The following is a 19,136-nucleotide window of genomic DNA, read 5'->3' as shown; positions in this document are numbered from 1 at the left end:
TCCCCAAGAGTACCTGCCTTTGGAAGGGGAGAGGTCCAGTGGCTTCCAACCTTAAGAGGTCACACCTGCTTAGATGATAGCGTCCAAAAGTGTACGCGAATTCCCCAAAAGAGAAAACAAAAACGCGGCACGGTCGAAGCACGCGACTTCAGATTCCAGAAAGAGAGATTGACATTATGTCAAGTGACGGTTCTGTCCATTTCTCCAGGTCTTCGTAATACAGAAGATCGTCTCCATCCAGATGTCATCGTGTTTAATTGTTTATGTTGATCATGCCACGATAGCCCACTTTGGGAGAGGATACTTGCCCGAGTGGTTCACCAGAGCTTTCCATGTGAGCTGCACACTGGTTCGAAGATGCACCGAACGAGAGACCAATCTGTCAAGCTATACTCAGCTCTACTTAACTTGACGTGGATGATCTAACCCAGGGCTGGAGAAACTCCAGAGCACGAGGCTTGAGCTACTGACTAAGTAATCAGTTGCATAAAGCCAGGTCTGGTGATCAGTCTGCCCCTAACGCGACTCAGACCGTAGTCTTCCTGGTGCAGTCGGGCTGTTGTGTATCAAAGCATTTCGAATAAATCAATGTCTGGGTTGGTGCACAACACCTTCGATGTACTTTGGGAGTTTGGTGCTGAAATAATCATGTTCAACGAGCTTTTCAGAATCCAGGGCTACACAGCATGCGCTAACGTACCACATGATGTATCATGTGATGTGAATGTCGAGGCGTTCAAATCACGTGCCATAAACAGGCAGACATACAAACCAGTTATGTAGAAAAGGCAGATCAAACAGAACACCAGCGTTAGCTGGTGACCAGCCAGGAATTGTAGTGAAATTTCAGTTGATGGTTGGCTAACGGCGTCCTGGCTAATCGTGCCCGGTTTCCAGAAGCATCCTAGTGATGTAACGTAGGATAACCAGAAATTGCATACATTACCGTTCGGATTTTGACGGAGCAGAGATGGCTAACTGAATTTAGAACCCATGAGAATAGGTATGCTGGAACAAACAACAGAGGTAACGAGCTGACCAGCCGGAACACAAAGAATTGACGATTGACGGTTGGTTGATGAATTTTCAACAAGTTTGTGGGATCGCTGCTCCATCAGTGCAGCACGCGGAACTCAGGCGAAGAGAGTGTCGTTTCCATGTCATTAGCTTAGTAGACCTTCGCGCGAGATGGCCCAAGTGGTTGGAGTGCGAAATTACTGACCGGAAGGTCTGTGGTTCGAACCCGACCTCTGCCACTCGACTTCCCCTGTCTAGGCTTGGGCGATCTGGCAGTATCCCAGCCCTCGTGCAACCTTCGGGTGGCATGGCAGTAAGGCACCGAAAGGGTGCTACAGCTGAGACCTTCGCGCTATTCTAAAAGGGAGGCAGCTAGAGAAGCCAATCTCAAACCGAGAAGCCGATGGATGGAGTAATATTGTCATTATATCATACTTTCTAAAATCCAGGAGATAGTGGTCCTGGCGCAACTAACAGACGTGTTAGTGCAACCACAAGGTTATGCAATATGAGCTTTCGCTTCCAAGGTACAACGCACACTCAAAATACGGCGTGGCAACACTATCTGGCTCACTTTATCTATTACGCATCCAGATCGAATGTCAACCAAGCAGCGCGATGCACTCGCGATTTTAAGATTCTTCCAGGGAAGAACTTTCGCATTAAGGGTAGAAAAATCGCGCAAATTTTACAGATAACTAACTTGACTACGAGGTTGAAAAGTAAGGGTGATAAACGGCAGTCCTAGCGAGACATACTTTTGGTGATGGACTTTTAGGGGGTAGAACAGTTGCACTGCAAGGATTGAGTTTCGGGACACCTGTGAATTTGGGGTCATCACCGCAAAGCAGTGCAATCAACTGATTTGGGCATTGCTTAGAAACCTAATTGTTGGCCCCATGTGTGTGACGAGCGTCACAAAGTGAAGATGCCGTCAACGCATCAACGGCACGGAGAGCTCCCTGTTTCCTTTTTGCCCTTGTGCTTCTCACGGGTGATGGTTAAAAAATTAGAAGTGATCAGGCCCAGAATGATGATCGCCATATTCAGATCTAACATCTTTCTGAAGAAATGAACAACAGAAGGCATCTGTCATTGCTTTAATCTTTCAGCTGTGCTGTTATGCCGCACTGTGAGGATTATCTTCACCGCCACTTCTTAAGTAGAAGCAAACGATCATGGCGAGAAGTGCTATTTGTGCTCAAAAGTCCTGTTTTGTTTCTGTAAGAATCGAGTGGTTCCGATCACACTGTGAAGTTGGTGTTGCGATGATCATTATACTGGGAACTCCAAATTAGATTAACCGCCCGGTCAAAGTGTTCCGCCCACCGAAGCAGACAACCGAACGTAAAGTTGTACGCCTCTGTGACTACTTAACTGAATGAGAGTCCAGTGGTACGGATGAATTGAATTATTCGACAGTTTGTAATCGCTGCACAAACCAATTTGGTTTTGTGGGAAACTCACCTGGGACCCGGCTGAATCCCTCGTTTATGATATTTCTAGTTGGTTTGCAAATGAAAGTATTTCGCTAATTTCGTGCAATTTGGGTTCAAGTTTGACGGAACTAGGGGACTGCGCCTACCTGATGAGCCCCAAGGAGGGCGAAACCGGTCGTGGGCTGTCGAAGAATTCTCAGCAAGCTTATGAGTAGTGTGTTGGGATAGTAACTCCCTTGTGGTACGCGAACCAATCACTTCATGGTGTCCCAGGTAACCGGAGAAGGCTCCTTGGAATGCCCTAGTTAGAATTTCCTGCTCAATAGTCTAGTCTACAAGATACCATATTTTAAGGCGGAGATTCGTAAGCTTGACAGGCCAGATAACGTGAGTGTCAGCCCAGCCCGGAAGCGCAAACTTCAGACTCAAAATAAGGTTGACCATAGTAACTGTTTAAAGCCCTCGAAAGCTATTTTCCGGATATCTACAAGCCCAGTTTGCGAAGAAGATGCTTCGACAACTTGGGGAGCAGTCAAAAATCGAATCGTTCAGCTGTAGCACCCTTTCGGTGCTTAGCTGCCATCCCGCACGAAGGAAGCACGATGGCTGGGATACTGCCAGGCTGCCCAAGCCTAGACAGTAGGAGTCGAGAGGCAGTGGCCGGGTTCGAACCACGGACTTTCGGATCACTAAATTCGCGTTCTAACCACTTGGTCTATCTAGCGAGATGTGGAGCAGTAACATGACGTGATAAGTTACTCGACGATTTTGAACAGACTTTGGCGGGAGTCCTTAGCGGCGCAAGGCTTCTTCTAAACGACTCACTTCTAGTCTGTGATCGTTTTGGTAGGGCCAGTGCAGCTTTTTCCAACCTCTGATACATGTGGGGCGAGATGGCCTAAGTGGTTGGAGCGCGAATTTACTGACCGGAAGGTCCGTGGTTCGAATCCGACCTCAGCCTCTCGACTTCCCCTGTCTAGGCTTGGGCAACCTGGCAGTATCCCAGCCCTCGTGCAACCTTCGGGTGGCATGGCAGCTAGGCACCGGAAGGGTGCTACAGCTGAACGCTTTTCTGTGAAGAATAGACATTTCCGGGAATTTGAAAAAAGTGAGGTACAAAATTAGCCTCTTTATAACTGGACTCAATGTTGCAACTTACAGCGCCATTCCAAAATCGAAGCACGTTCAAAGTCTTCCATCTTGTACTGCTCTGCGTTGTATGTTTTTACCAAAACATTGATAAAGTCAGTGACCGTGAGCATCCCAACGAATGCTTGATGTGAACTGCTCCAAAGGATCGCAGCGCGTACATTATTGTAGATAAGTGCATAGAATGCTTTTTTTATCTGGAAAAAAACTTATATGTTCGAAATAGATGTTTACACTTAATTCGGAATCCAACAGGATAAGTTTTGCGCTCCCTGGGAGAAGGTCGTAACAAGTGTGATGCTTGAAGAAGTAGTAATGCGCTCTTTTTTCGGGTTCTGGAGAGAGAGAAAAACGTGACGTTTTTCGTAACAACCTACCGAATGACTCGACAGTCAGCATGGAGCTGGATGCACTGTGCTGCGAATTCCAATAGAATAAAGGTGGGAATTTACCTGTTCCCTAAAGATTAGGCAAGATTTTGGACAGCTGATATTCTGGTTGTTCGAGGACTGGACTTGTTGGCGGTCAATGGCTAGCTTTGGAACCAATCTCTTGGAGCCATACATTTTGGAGTATTGTAGTGCTGGGTATCCTGGCGGGGTCAAACTGGAACGGAGCGCTGTAAGCATATGAGAATGGAGGTTAAACGTGAATAACACAAAAACTAGCCTTAACGACATCACGGGATACATATACTATTTGAAGCTCATAGATGTAAACCAGGAGAAAGGCGGAAAACGGGATTCACCGGTTGCTTACTATATCTGTCAGGGGGTCGAAATAGCTCAGTGGTTAGGGCAGTGACTTAAGGACCGGAACGTTCATGGTTCGAGAAAAACCTCAGCATCTCGACTTCGGCTCTATAAGCTTGGGCAACGTGGAAGTACCCCAGCCCTCGTGCCACCTTCCGCTGGCATCTACACACTGAAAAGGTGGTAGCCTACCTGTCTCATTCATCTGTAGTACCCTTTCGGTACCTAGCTGTCATGCTACGAAGGAAGCACGAGGGCTTGGATACTGCCAGGATGCCCAAGCCTAGACAGGGGAAGTCGAGGAGCAGAGGTAGGATTAGAGTCAGTGAAATCGCGCTCTAACCACTGAGTCATCTCGCCATCTAGTAGCATGGTTGCACCTTGTGGAACGAAGTTCCAGCCAGTATAGCCCGCAGGATCATTGCAACACAGAAGCTCGACCACCACGACAAGGTGTCAGCTTTAGGTCGGGCAAAGTGAGACCATCGCTTCTGGAATCTGACTGCTTGATGCAGACATCATCATCATCATCACCATCAGAGACAGTTACATTAGTAGTGCCGTAAAGCTACAAAGTTTATCTGGAAAGTTGACCCTACACTCACATTTAAACTTCGGGGTAATCCCCAGTGGAACAAGTGTGCTTCATAGCACTGACCGATCGACGGAGTCAAACGCACTTTTGAAGTCAAGTAACACAAAGATGTTGGGGTTTCTGCACATAAGCGATGCTCTAGCATCTGACGGAGTGTGAATATGTGGTCCACGCGGCTTCTACCCAGTTGATACCTTGCTTGATGTTCACATGTCTAAAATTCCCGTGCCACCGCTGTAAGATAATGAGGAACCAGTGACGCCAGAAGTCTTGTTACAAGTGGATTCAAACTGACGCCGCTGCACTTACCACACTCACGGCAAGTAACCACTTTTAAGATTGACACTATTATTGATTCACCCAAGTTATCCGAAACGATCTTCTGCTCTCGGATAGACGCAAATAGGCCAGCTAGGGTCTATATGAGAAACCCGCCTCTGTCCTCGAGCAGAGCAGGTGGGAGGTCCTCGGGACTAGAAGCGTGAAGACGTTTGTGTAGGGATATAAATTCTGATACTTCTGGGGCTGAAAGGGCTCCATATTCACGGTCCATGGTTTTAGTATATACTGACAGCCTGTACTGGAGGTAGCCCATGGTCAACTGAACTGTTGTTCGAAGTGTCTGGTGCAACGATCCAGAAGTTTTCCTTCGATGGATATCAGATACCCATTTTGGTCCTTGAAGGTTTCACTAACAAGAGGTTCCCAAAGACCGGTCGAACAAGTGGAACAACCTGCGGAAGTTTCCAGCATTCTCGTTACCTACATTTCTTTGGCCCTTCGGGTCCACCAAGCTCCCCGGTGTGCATAGACACTCAATTTTGGATGATACGTCGGGATGAGCTGTGGTTGCAGCCAGGAGTCCGTTGTCGGGCTTCGATCAAAGCCACGGTCATATCAGAGATCTAGTGCTTGGATGGCATTTGCTGGGTTGTAATGCAGAGAGAAGCTGCGGTTCCACTAGAGCTTTGGATATTTGCCCCAAGTGACGGTTGATATCCAGCATCGGTAAAGTCAGTAGGCGTTCGAGGAAACGAGTCTGATAGGTTTGTTTGATTTCCGGATCCATTAGATTCTCAATGGCTACAGGAAATGTGAGCGTTTTGCGTGGACCAGAAAAGCACAACGAAAGGCAGCAGAAGACAAGTGTGTAGTGAGAGTCAATGCACGTACTCCATAAGGAGGAGCAGACAACCTGTTTATGCTTGCGGTCGGTTCGTTGGCGGGCACCGCGTACTGAAACGATTTTTGCCGCTCCAAACACTGTCATTTCAGAGGAACAGTTTGTGATCGGTACATGCCTGAAGCAAGCACTCTTCGTTGTCCGTGCACCTCGTGTCTAAGACGACCACCCAATTGGGACTCAGTAGCGCTTATTTTACTTACCTGATCGTTCATATAACCAGCAACCACAATGAGGTCTGGGCTTTGAGCTCGTTGTAAAATGGCACCTAGAGCGTCACAAACGCGGCCTTTGGCAGAGTTGGAGCTACATTCTGTTGGAGGCGATAAACCTAACCCTCAAGGTTCTTACAAGGGTTGCCGAAGCAAATGCGTAGAGATAAATATCAACGAGTATCCAAAGAAGTAGATGCGCCTCCGTTCAATGGTTCAACACAATATGCACCCAGGCATATCTAGCTGCAATGGCCTCCACATCAACGGAGGTGCGCAGTCGGGAGCAGGAGAGCGAAGAGGCGTTCGTTGCAATTGCAGTTCTTGCGTTCTACCTCCTTGTTTCTGGTGGATGTCACACAAAGATGCAGAGGGAATAAATCTTTCGACGGACAGCCGCTTGCTTCAGTATAGGAACATTCAAGGCAGCTATGAAAACCGGCTTTCGGGGTTTGAAAACAAAGTTAGAGGTGTTTAAAGTTGTTAGTGCAGTCAGATGCACAGAACCTTCAATGAATGTGATGCGTGATGAACAAAGTGGTCGGTCCTAGTGATGAGGCTCACGGAGATATTCACATTGGGGTGGGTAGAACAAAGAGTATGTGCGTGTAAGAAGGAGACATCAGCTGCAGTCAACCCCACAAGAGACCTAAATTTTCGTTCTCACCAGAACTCCTTGATCCATAGTAGTATCTAATCACACCTACTAATTCAAAGTTCGCAACCATCAATCGATGGTTGAACCACTCGAGTGCTTTTTGCAGGTTCTCAGACTTCCTGACCCCATCCATTTTTCAGTCGAGTCAAGAAGATATAGGAGATTCATTTAGAGGCAACACCATGGGATATGTCCGTGCTGTCTGTCGCCTTTTTCCATTACATACTGACAAACGTGGAAAAGCCCCCCATAACTTTACATAAAAAACATACGTGGCTCACTAGAAGATAAATTCCAGAGCCATTCGTAGCTTACCCTTATGCTCCCTTGGCTTCATACGCAGGATGAAACCTTTTGTTTGTTGATTTACCCATATACGGGAAAACCTCTGAATTAGGTAGTTATACCCATGAGCTCCATTGATTATCAAGACGCTGTTCTTGCCCTTAGTGCTCGGGGTACTTGCACCCAAGCCCAAGAGTTTCTCTTGTTCCTCATCACAGCAACAAGTGGAGCAAGTCGGTTGGCGAAATCCATAATGCTGTGTCAGCCGTTCGTAAAAGAAGTTACGGTCACCGTCAAGAATCATCCGATCACGGCTGGCTGCAGCAGAAGTTATGTCCTCTGGAGTCACTTTTCTCTACAGTCTGACGTCCTGGGCCCAAAAATCTCCCAAAACGATAGAAGTTTGAGTTGAGTGACAGCGAGGTAACTCTTTCCTATGAACGAGTGAATGGTGTGCCGTTTTGAATGGTTCTCAAGATGAGTCAGTAGAAGACCAAGTATAGATAGCGTGTTGTTGTCGCCTAACCTCGTACAGCCTCTGCACTTGTGTCAAAACGAATAACTGGTCCTTCGGGCAGTTGTTGCCATCCATCGTAGGAACTCTTCAGTTTGTCTGTTGATCAGTTTGGAGCGCTGGAATACCCCGTTCTGCGTGAGCGACTGTATCTGGCGACAACCGATCTGAGGAAAAGCGTAGTCAAATAATCAATTTCTGGGTACACCATAGGGCTCATATGCAGTTTTACGACCCACAAATCACTCAAACTGTTGACAAAATATGCAGGTCCTCTTAAACCTTCTCCCCTCGGACATAAATTGCCAACCCTCCCATCGCTTCTATCAACTCTCATAGAGAAAAAAACTATCTACATTCAGAGTGCTCACGTTCAGAAATGCTTCACGCCAAGTCTCAAAAAGTGTTATTATTTCCAAAACTTAAGCCACTGAACACAGCCTATACAACTTGTTGAAACTGCACACACTTCACACCATGACTGTCATCCCTTTGGAACCTTCGGGAATGAGGGTGCATCCCGCTTCAACGACCGTAGTGTGTCCGTCGGCCGAGACACAACCCCTTTCCAGGTATGAGCCTGACCTTTGCTTAACCACTTTCGCGGCATCAATTGTAACGCCTCTGACCTTTAACCGGGTGTCCGTCACAGGAGACACTGGGGCTGTTCAGGACGCTGTTGACAAACTCATCGTAGGTTTGACACTCACACTTAGGAAAGTATCTTCTCTCTAGGAAGTGAGATCGGAGGATCTAGTATATCAGCATCTGCGTTCTTGAATGGTCTGTTGTGTCACTTCATCTTAACCAATCTTGCTTGAGTTTTTCACCCGTATCCAGGACTACCCACGAAGGGCTCCGCTTACAGAGCTCCCACAACCCATCCTCTTTAACTCAGCTTGGGTGTGCCACATTATATTGGTCGTTCGTCTCGGAGCGTACAGCGGGATCATCACGCACAATGCTAATCTTACAGTCAAACGCCCCCGCAAAAGGCCTATTGGAAGCCAGAAGCCTGTCTGTCACTGCGCCTCCAAAGATAGGTGAGCAGTGGTCGACTGGTGCATTGTGTACAATTCCTTGAGCCCTAATGTGCTGAGCGGGCAGATCCGTCTTAACACTTTTTAATAGACGAGAAAGAAAGTTTACCTGCACCATTTCTTTAATGAATGGATCCAAGACATTCAGTAGCATGTCATTCTTCTTCCTCCCAAGACATCTGTCTACCTCCACCCGACTTCCCATGTTCCACCTATGATCTCCATTTTGAGATTTTCATTTTTTCCTTGGCGTAGCTGATTTCGAGGTAGCACATGAGAATCTGGTCCTACTCATTCCTACGGGTCCTCTACGTTGGTATTCCTATACTCTGTTACTTATTCCAGAACACATTGCTCCATCGGTCTTTTCAAAGCTCCGATAGTGCTAGACGTGATACACTACGCATATGGTTGCTGAAAATTCTTGGAAAGCCCTCCTTGTATTTCATCAGTTGCTTGAAGCCATCAAAAACGAGAGACTCATCTTGGTTCCAGGTGAGTCTTCCGCAAAACCAAATTTGCTTGCAAATGAGTATATTCCGCCAAATTCGTACAATTTGGATTCAAGTAAAAAATAAGCTTGACGGAAACTCGGGGACTGAGCCTACTTGAGGAAGGGAAGGGCGAATCGGTCGTGGGCTGTCGAATAATTTTCAGTAACCTCACGAGTAGTATATTACGTCCGTACATGTTACGTCATGTCTCGAATACCATACTAACTGAAACCTGAGGTGGACTGGTGCAACATAATGAGTTGCTTGAAAACATCATAAACGAAGGACTCAGCTGGGTTCCAGGTGAGTCTCCGGGTGTATTAAGCCAACTCCGATAGTTTTCCTCTCACATTCACGCATAACTTATACGTTTCTGCACGCTCACGTTGGGTCTTTGACTTCAGTGTACGGTAGGGGGCCTAGATATTGCTAATACACCCGACCCCCGCACACCCCATAGGCCACTGCGTCGACAAAGCATGAGTAGCACACATTACAAACAAAAACAAAAATAACAGTCCCCTTGCTGTGGCACTTTTTCCGTGCTCCGTATCCTTGCCACCGGAAACAAGCACAAGCGGTGAGATACTGTCAGGTTGCTCAAGCCTAGACAGAAGCATTTGAGACGCTGAGTTTGGATTCGAACCACGTACCTTCCGGTTGGTAAGTTGGCTTCTTAACTACTGAGCTATCTCGAGAAAACATGTGTTTCCCATAGCTTGAGGAGTGTCAGTAGTAGGTGCCTACATCCAGTTTATCCTTGGAACATCCGTGGAAGGGTAGCGACTAGTGCACATTGATTGGGAAAAGATTTCTGAGAGGAAATAAAGAGGTATCGGAAGGGTCAGCTTCACCATTCCTTCCTCCGTTACAGTTGTCATCAATTGCGCTGGTGATTTCCACGAGCCCACTGGTTCCGGGAAATAGTAACCGCTGTGTGCTGGCTTCAAATTCATCTACAAGAGGGCAAGGAACCCGGAACATCAAGCGTGGATACCAAAATTCTGCAGCATAGACATCTCGTGAATGTGCATCAGCTTTAGTGGAGCAGACATACAGGACCATTGTCCTTTAAATTTATGAATTCAATTTTTAATTCAAGGTTAATGAAGTTGCTATTCTAAAGTAACCAGTACGCAGTTGAAAGAAACCAGAGCACACCAAAATGATCCCACGCCTCCTGGAAATGGGGTCCCGGCTATTCTTAAAAATATGACTACAGGAGACTTGGAATACGATTTGGCATGTCGTAAGATACGGAACCGATGTAAATAAGAAATTTTCCAGCTGATCATACGGGAAAAAGTTATGAAAATTAACCTCGCCCGATAAAAAAATTACTAGTTACTTACATGAGATATCACCGAAGGAACAAGCCATCGACCTTCTCCTTGAGAGGCAGAAAAAAGAACTCACAGACGACCCAACATCAGTAGCAGAAACCTACAGACAACACTATGCAGGCCTGTATTCTTCCCCAGCGACCTCAGCACATCAAAAATTGACAAGGAAAAATTGAACACCTAACTAAACTACCCAACTTCGGCTCCATGGAGGGAGATCTTAAGAATTATTGCATAAGACAAACCCCTTCGGCGTATCTGAGACATAGGACGTGTCTCTAGGGGTCCTGAATGGTACGACGCTCAGCTTGACCAAACCTACCCGGCGTTCGAAGTAAAAAATATTCTTCTCCTTGAAAGCGAACTATTCTCACATCAATCTACAAAGCTGATGACAGATTATCACCCGTAATCTACAGGCCTATTAACATAACTACCACATGATGCACGGTGATGAAGCAGTCTATTTTAAATCACCCAACTGCCAACAGTTTGATATCTCCGACACAACACGGATGCCTTCCAACTTGTTTTTGCCGAACATGTCCGTACATATGGACACATCAATGCAAGCCGAAGAACTCGTATCGGACACCTGAACTTTACATTTCTCAAAAGCCGAGCTCCACCATATGGTGTAAACCCACATACGTCAAGCATATTGCCCAGCGCTGAGAACTAAAAGAACAGTGCTGTACCCTTGCATTTCCAGTGCCCTTAAGGTCAACAGAAGCCGCGGAATGGTGGTGACACACTAGACCGAGAGGTTGAATCGAAAGCCTCCGTCCTGTGATTCAATTCTTAAATGTGATTCATTACTGGGTCGGAAGGAGGGGACAGAAAAGTCAGTTGAATTTTGTGGGTTATTCCGTACGGATAAGCTGAACCGAACCGCGAGCTCCACCATATGGTGTAAACCCACATACGTCAAGCATATTGCCCAGCGCTGAGAACTAAAAGAACAGTGCTGTACCCTTGCATTTCCAGTGCCCTTAAGGTCAACAGAAGCCGCGGAATGGTGGTGACACACTAGACCGAGAGGTTGAATCGAAAGCCTCCGTCCTGTGATTCAATTCTTAAATGTGATTCATTACTGGGTCGGAAGGAGGGGACAGAAAAGTCAGTTGAATTTTGTGGGTTATTCCGTACGGATAAGCTGAACTGCGTCCGGCAGCTGTGGGGTATTTTAATAAAGTTCTCAAAGCTATTGCAGCAGATGGTCGCGGTAAAAATACGAGAGCAACACTGGACACAAAACCCAGCTTTCTGGGATCCGTTGACTTTTTTGAAACCGTACTACGATCGATGCATCTCATAATCACACAAGAAAACTGCCTACAATTCCGATGTTTGCCACAAGCACTCCATCACGCTTTCACAGCAAGCTATTTCGAAAGTGTGGTCGTCCTTGACCTTGAAATAAACGTTTGTTCAGTTTCGGGTTTATCGCGGACTCACGGATTCACTGTTTGATTCACATGATCGAGGCTTTCACCCGAGTTTTCCGGGTCGTTTTTCCGGTCTTGTCGTTCGAAGGCTGCCGTTAACATGAAAGACAAGCGTAAAATGGCTTAGCACTGATCCTTAACTTCTCTGCGTGAGGCAGTATGGTTGCCAGCCCGAGGATTCGCATTTAAAGCCTCTAATAGTGCTTTGGATTGTATACCAGATGCAGCGTAGACAACTGACGGAAGAACCTTACCGTACGCAAAAAATAGCCTAAATGGAGAAAATTTTGCCGGGTGAATGTGTGCGCTCTGAGCTGGAAAATCATCTTACCATGTCCCCACCGTGTTGACTGGATCGGTGGTGGAAAATCTGTCTGCCAAACCTTGTTCAAACATGGCATATTGTCTCTTCGGAGTCGATGACACTTCATGGAAAGAGGTCAAACATCAAGAGACACACTTGATAGTTCACGAATTTTTAGACTGGCAACCATTTTCGTGGCAGCTGGTTGGACACGCTCAATAAGGATTACTTGATTCTTGCATCCTGATTAGACAACTTGGTTGGTATATTCAAGAAGCGGTCTGACGTAAGAGCCACAGAGCATTTAGTAGGCCATGTGTGTAATACGAAGGAACCATCCGTATAACCGCGGATGCCTTTTGAGCCGATTTGTCACGGTGCAATGACAAGGACATGCCCCAATGGAGCCAGATACCCAAATCCTTTTTGGCATCCATCCTCATGATGTCATGTGGTCTATTCTAGCCATGCACAACAAAGGCGTCCGCTGAGTCTCCCCCAAATGACATATGGACGCACTTTTCGTCATTCAGGGGAAGGTGTCAATCCAACGACCACGGTTTGGCAACGTCTACGTCCGTTAGAAAAGTAATGTCTTTCGAACTCCGTGATTTCAAGCGGTCAACAAAAATTATGGATGTACTTGAAAGAACGTCTCAGAGGTCGCTCGTGTAGATCAAAACCATAAATGGGCCCAAAATGGAGCCTTGAGGAACTCCAATGGAGGATGGCGTCGGATAGGAGAAGGTCAGGCCCACATTCAATCGGTGTGTTCCCTTTCCCCGGTCAAGTCCTTTCCTTGTCCGAGTCTGCTGCGTCTACCGGCGCCTGGCAAATGATGAATTAAAGAAGTGTATTACTCTCGTGAAGTGTGGTGCTTCGTCGTCGGAGATTCGGTAATACGTCGCTTATCATTTTGGAAAGGTACTTACTATCAAGAATGCGAACAAGTATCGCGTCAAATGCCACCCCCCATTGCGGTTACGTCTTTGGTTAACTTTTACTTGGTTTCCTAGATGACATGTCACCCATCATAGCCAAGCTTCGACAGTGTGGTCGCGTACTGTTAATGGAATCAGAAATAAGCAGCTCTAGCCACTTGTGCTTTTCCACAACGCAGCAGATTACACCCGTTCGACGTTTCCGTGACGTAGTATGCGTCAACGCTACGCTCGGGACCAACTGTCTTGGGTAAATAATTTTAGAGCCCCCGAAGTTCATTTTTAAATTCCTTGCTATATACATGGGCATCGGTCAACCCGCAATGTATGCCTTCTTTGAAAGCGAAGATTTTGTGCCTATGCGCGAGCTGCCCTGCCTGCTAGTTTAGGGATATGATAGTTGAGCAGTATTCAATCAAAACGTTCGCAGATGTGGGCTGCCAAAGTTGTGTTCGAGTGCCACACAATGCTGAGCTATTTTCGCGCACGGCAAGCCATCCTAAAGCACGACGTTTCATTGCGTTGCTGTAACTTTTGTACACGATTTCTAATCACAGCCAACTCATGTTCCACCGCTTGGTCCGCTTCGATAGCGCAGCTACGCACCAAACAGTAATCGCGCGAGTTTCGCCATGATTTACAGACACTAAGGAGAACCGATCCTGGGTGTATCTCCTCACTGCGCACTGGCTGCACATCGCTACAAAGTGGGCCATTCATGTAAAGCATGGGTTGCTAAACGCCTCTACGCCTGTAGGGGCGCGTATATCACGCCGATAGCCTTAAGCACGCCATTCAGAAGATCTCTAAATACAGTGAATGGTCCATTGGTCAGTGTGGGATGAACACCACTTGTTATCTTGACCGCCGAGAAAATTCGCGAGGGATACAGCTAAGTTCTGCGTGTGGTTTCCTGGATGACGAAGTATGCCGCCAAGTTCTCATTCACATTGCAATTTTCACACAAAATCTGATATACCATCAGATATCTGATATACCATCGCCTCAAGATGAGAGGCCCGTTGTTTTTAACATCCAGTTTGTGGTACGAACCCAGAACCTGCACCATTTACCAACCTATGTGGCTACCCCGTGTACACGTATTTAAGGTATTCAGGCGTCACTTGTTCCTCTGCGGTAAGTATACTAATCCTCCTCAATAACGGAAATTACCAAGGTGGTTAAATGCTGTTACCAAAGATTGATTGCTTGCGTATTTTCCCTTTCAGAATCCTTATCACGCGAATTTGATATTCAGAATAAACTGGAGCAACTACCAATTACGCTTGTATTGGCGATGCCAACGAATAAAAACGAAATTTGCTAACAGTGTTCCCATGAGTCTATGGCATGCGCGTTAGCAACGTGTACAGTTTTGAGTCTGAAACGCCTCGTTAATCATTGGATTAGGTTACCGTCCATAGGTGAGGCCTCATAATGAGCGTCGCACAGCGCCTTGGCCCCATCCAATCTATCCTTTGCACCTGACTTCCCTACAACAGTGCGACCAGGGAGTCCACTTAGTCTCAGATTGAACCACATTTTTGAGACAAAACTCGCCATGTGTTCCCGATTGGAATTATTCCATCCCCATCTACACTTTCGCTCGTTGCGACTCCAACTATTTACCCAACCACCCAAGGTCACTCATGGCCAGTGATGGTTTTGAGTTTAAGTTCATGCCAGCTGGCTGTCTATGAACTATTCGGACCTCATGCCCATTGCTTCCAACAAGTTGGGAAGGAAACCTATTATTATTTCATCGGATATTCCCCACTATTTATGACATTGTCCTCTTTACGTGCAATCCGCATCCCCAACAGCCCCCAGGCATGCTTTATTCTGACTGTAAACATATGATCATGCCAGACGGTATGCCACCCACAAGTTGGGAATGAACATTATTATCATAGTGGCAGGCACTCAAACACGTTGTCAGAGACATTGATGCGCACCAATTTACCATCAGTTTGACTATCGCAAAGTGGAAACTACAGTGTCGCTAACGGTTAGTTTTTATGTATTGCCTCAAATGTTCGCGGGTGGTTACCACTTCGCGCTCCATCTTCACGTGTTATGCAAGCATCCATATAGGTGGGATTTGTACTGGAATAGTTACCCCTGAGCTTAGGGACGCCACGAGCCAGCAAACGTTGCAAAGCTCTGGAATTGTACTTTGTTTTTAAAACACTTACATTAAAATCGAGGGTGTTTTGTGACCTTGAAAATCTCCTCACTGAAACAAACAGCTGTGAGCAACATATCACTGAGGCCCATGGTTTAGCCGGACTAATTGCCTGTAAAATTCCTCATTTCGAGAAAGCCTATAATTTCAGCTTGCTTTCGTTATTCAGCACTTTTATCCAATTCGAGATGTTTTTTGAAAATGACATGTCATACACATAGTATACATTTCATGAAATCGTAAAACAGCAAACCATCTTCACATGAAGTTTTTTAATCAGCCATGCGCACACATACATGCCTTACCCTTTTGCCCCGGGAATGGCTAAATACCAGTAACTGTACACAGGCTTCCCCCTTTAGTCAATACCGGCACTCACTTTTAGCCTCATTGGCCTTTCCAACCCCGCGCAACTGGTTACTTAGGATAAGGCCGTGACTAAGTGGTTGGTGACTCCCTACCCCTTCCTTCATTCTCCATCACATTTTGTAATACGATTCACTTCAAGTGGAAACTTCCTGATTTCCCAGAGCCTTGTTTGTTATCTCCAAAGTTTTATCATTATCTTCATCAGTCTCCTGCTTCCTCTCATTCGCTACTGCCTCTCTGCACAACGGACTCTTATCTGAGGGAACTCGGTACCAGAGCTGAAACTCGCTGCTACTTGACGGCTGATGCACACCGTATTTACCCATGTCGAGTGACCTCACAGATGTCCCTCCTGATCCGACACAGCACCGATCCGCCACAATCTGGCCCTCGTTCTTGCTTTCACTTTGCGCCTTCCTGTTTAGCGACGTCCTTTTAAGTCATGTGGCAAACCTTGCCACCACTTTCAGCCTTTTGAATTGTTATCCAGATGTACTCCATACTCGTCTGGAAGAAACGGGAGACCTGGAATGCCCCTCCCTGCCCACCAGGCTCTGCTAATTTCGTCGCGCTCTTTCCTTTTTAATTTCCTATCTTCAACAGCAGCTGCCCCAAACGCTCTTTTTGCCCGCAATCCATCCTCATGTATTTTTTTATTGAACGAAGAGCATCTGTGATTAGCTACCCTCCTAAATCCTTTTGCGATGATCCGTTTGGCTAAGGCAAAGGTCGCTGACCCCACGAATACACTTCACTAGTCCAACCGCCTCAAAAAATGACTGAACTGTTTCAATACAATGATGACACTGTGGTGCTATATCGACGCATGTGATTGTTCTCCACATTCCCTCACAAATGATTTAACCCTCTTGGGCACTTTTCTGCGAATGATTACGAACCGTGGACCCTGACCCAGATGAAATTGCGGTGAGTTCTTCTGTTTCGACCCGCTGAACCCTGTCCTCTGCTTGAACAGCCTCGGTGTTGTCACATCCAATAATTCGTGCAGTTTTGTCATGCCCATTCGATTCCACTCATTAGCGCAGCTTTGCTCATCCGGCGGCCTTTTATTTCTAACGCCTCTTCAACGAAGCAATGAAGTTTATTAGATGTTACTATAAACCATAATTATGGGATACAAGCTGCCCATCCATCCCACTGCAAATGACTTCATTTCACCGCTCCCACGCTTCTCCTTCTTAACTGTGTTGCTGCTCATCATGTTAAAAATGAAACGACTCAGTCATGTCCTAACTGGGGAAGAAACCTGTCATTAATCTGCATCTGTGCAAAAAATGCGGGAAGTTCAAGAATGATATAGTTTCCGTGGTCTAAATTTTACTTGGTGATTGGCGTCTGTTCATTGAGCAAGACTGGCAATTTGGATGAGATGCAAGTGCCGTGGGCGTAAACATTTTAATAATCCAAGTGCTTCAATATTTCTTTTATTTTTAGCGTCTCCGAATCATGGCAGTAATCGAGCTTCAGTTGTCAGCACTGTTCATAACCACATCGTTGACAGTCACGGAAACCCAACATTTTGTGTTTTACCCCGTTATTTTGACAGCCGACTTTGTCGAGCTACCGGCAACAGATCAGTACCCGAGCAGAAATTTCTCGCTTGAAGATATTGCGCCATCCGGAACCAAACATCCGACTAGCTCACAGTCACCACAAAATGCATGTTCTCCAATGCACACCTGCTTTGTAGGAAAAGTTGAAGCTGCGTCGTTGTAATTTGGTAAACAAATAGTCGTTGACGTGCAGAAATAAAATGGGCGCCACCGAACCTGGATAAACTATGAACCGCCAAACCGAGATACGGCTTGACGAATGAGCAATGGAGGGCTGTCACTATTCGCACAATGAAATTGAAGCTTCGAGAGCTATTGCGTGCCCCTGATGGATTAGAGCAACCAGACAACTGAGTTGAGAGTAGATGTATACACTTTTGAGCCCCATTAAGGCAGTCCGGGGTCTCATTGATGCTATGGGATTATTTCACTAGACTTTTCCACCGGAGGTATGATTACTTCAGTGTACAATGAATTTTGGTGAGCTGAAAAAAGAAGTATTAGAACGGCTTTTGGTTTGAGCGCATACGCAACAAAGTGAACCATTTGGTGTGGAAAGTTTTAATCCACTCGCAAAGGTTTTGCAGTTAAGAGCATTGTGCGGATAATGGGAACCAAGATGGGTCATCCGATAAAGCAAACCTCTGTGGGCTGCTGCCAAAAGCGATGGCAAGTAGTGGCCCGATGTGACGGTTAGGTAGCACTTCTTGGTCTCACATAGATAAAATACCGTGAAATCCAAAGCGCGGCCGAAAGTTGGAAAAATTTGGTTGAAGGTGATATCCCCACAAATCTCCAAATAATGGCAATTCCAGGAGTAAAATGTGTGGTATTCTATGCAGAACGAGTAGCAACAACCGAAATTTTCATCCACGGCTTTCCGAATTGCGTCTTTTAGGAAATATAGAGCCACGGAAGTTAGATTCTCAGACAAAACACCTCGCAAATGGGGAAAATTACTGCAATCATCAAAGCCTAGGGCAAGAGGGTGCACTGTCACCATCGTCATCATCATTGACAGCATGACATTGGTGTTCGACACCGATGATTTGCTGCCTTACAACCATGATTTATTTAAGGGCCTTATTGCGAAAAGAATAAAGGTAAATGAGGAAGAGACTCAGTGCTAGCTTGCTGCAATCAATTCGAGGTGCCTACACCTCCAGACATTCAGTCAGGCGATCTGGATAGAAACTGACAACAAGAACGCCACTGACATCGGTTGGAAGCCATATCTTGCAGCGTCTCCAACCAGGCGCAGTGTGGATCGCGTTGTCCCCATCCTGGGAGGCGAGTAGCACCGACAGCACCCAAACGTCCCGTGATTTCTTTCATACCTTTCTGTCAGACAAGGGTTAGCCACCTCTCTGTTCCATGTTCCAACCAACGCAGTTTTCAATGCTGGGCACATTCTTCAATGGACGTACCCGTTGAACAACCGAAAACTCGCTATCTAATCGACTGGTTACGGATACGCTGCCGAACACCTGAAGACGTCTCAGTTCCGCTGCTTGAACAGGCCAAGCCTCAGAGCCGTACGACAAAAGGGCCCGTACCGTAGCTTGATACATACGTCTCTTGATATTCAGGGATAAACCACTTTGACGCCGCAGGTGTCCCAAATTAGCTGATTC

The 19,136-nt window shown here is 46.3% G+C and overlaps 1 protein-coding gene across 1 annotated transcript in view; it reads right to left on the bottom strand.

The window, feature by feature from the left end:
• The window catches only part of T265_14001 (hypothetical protein), a gene marked incomplete at both ends in the record, with an annotated part of 42,823 nt that extends 38,112 nt beyond the window's left edge, over window positions 1–4,711 (bottom strand). The window contains 4 exon segments of the mRNA XM_009171586.1: window positions 3,380–3,516; window positions 3,616–3,802; window positions 3,840–4,064; window positions 4,610–4,711. Coding sequence (XP_009169850.1) covers window positions 3,380–3,516; window positions 3,616–3,802; window positions 3,840–4,064; window positions 4,610–4,711 — 651 coding nt within the window.
• Window positions 4,712–19,136: the final 14,425 nt, after the last annotated feature.

Source organism: Opisthorchis viverrini (assembly GCF_000715545.1).
Source record: "Opisthorchis viverrini unplaced genomic scaffold opera_v5_125, whole genome shotgun sequence".
Classification (NCBI taxonomy): domain Eukaryota; kingdom Metazoa; phylum Platyhelminthes; class Trematoda; order Opisthorchiida; family Opisthorchiidae; genus Opisthorchis; species Opisthorchis viverrini.
The sequence above is the reverse complement of the archived record's forward strand: the minus strand, read 5'-3'. Positions and strand labels throughout refer to the sequence as shown.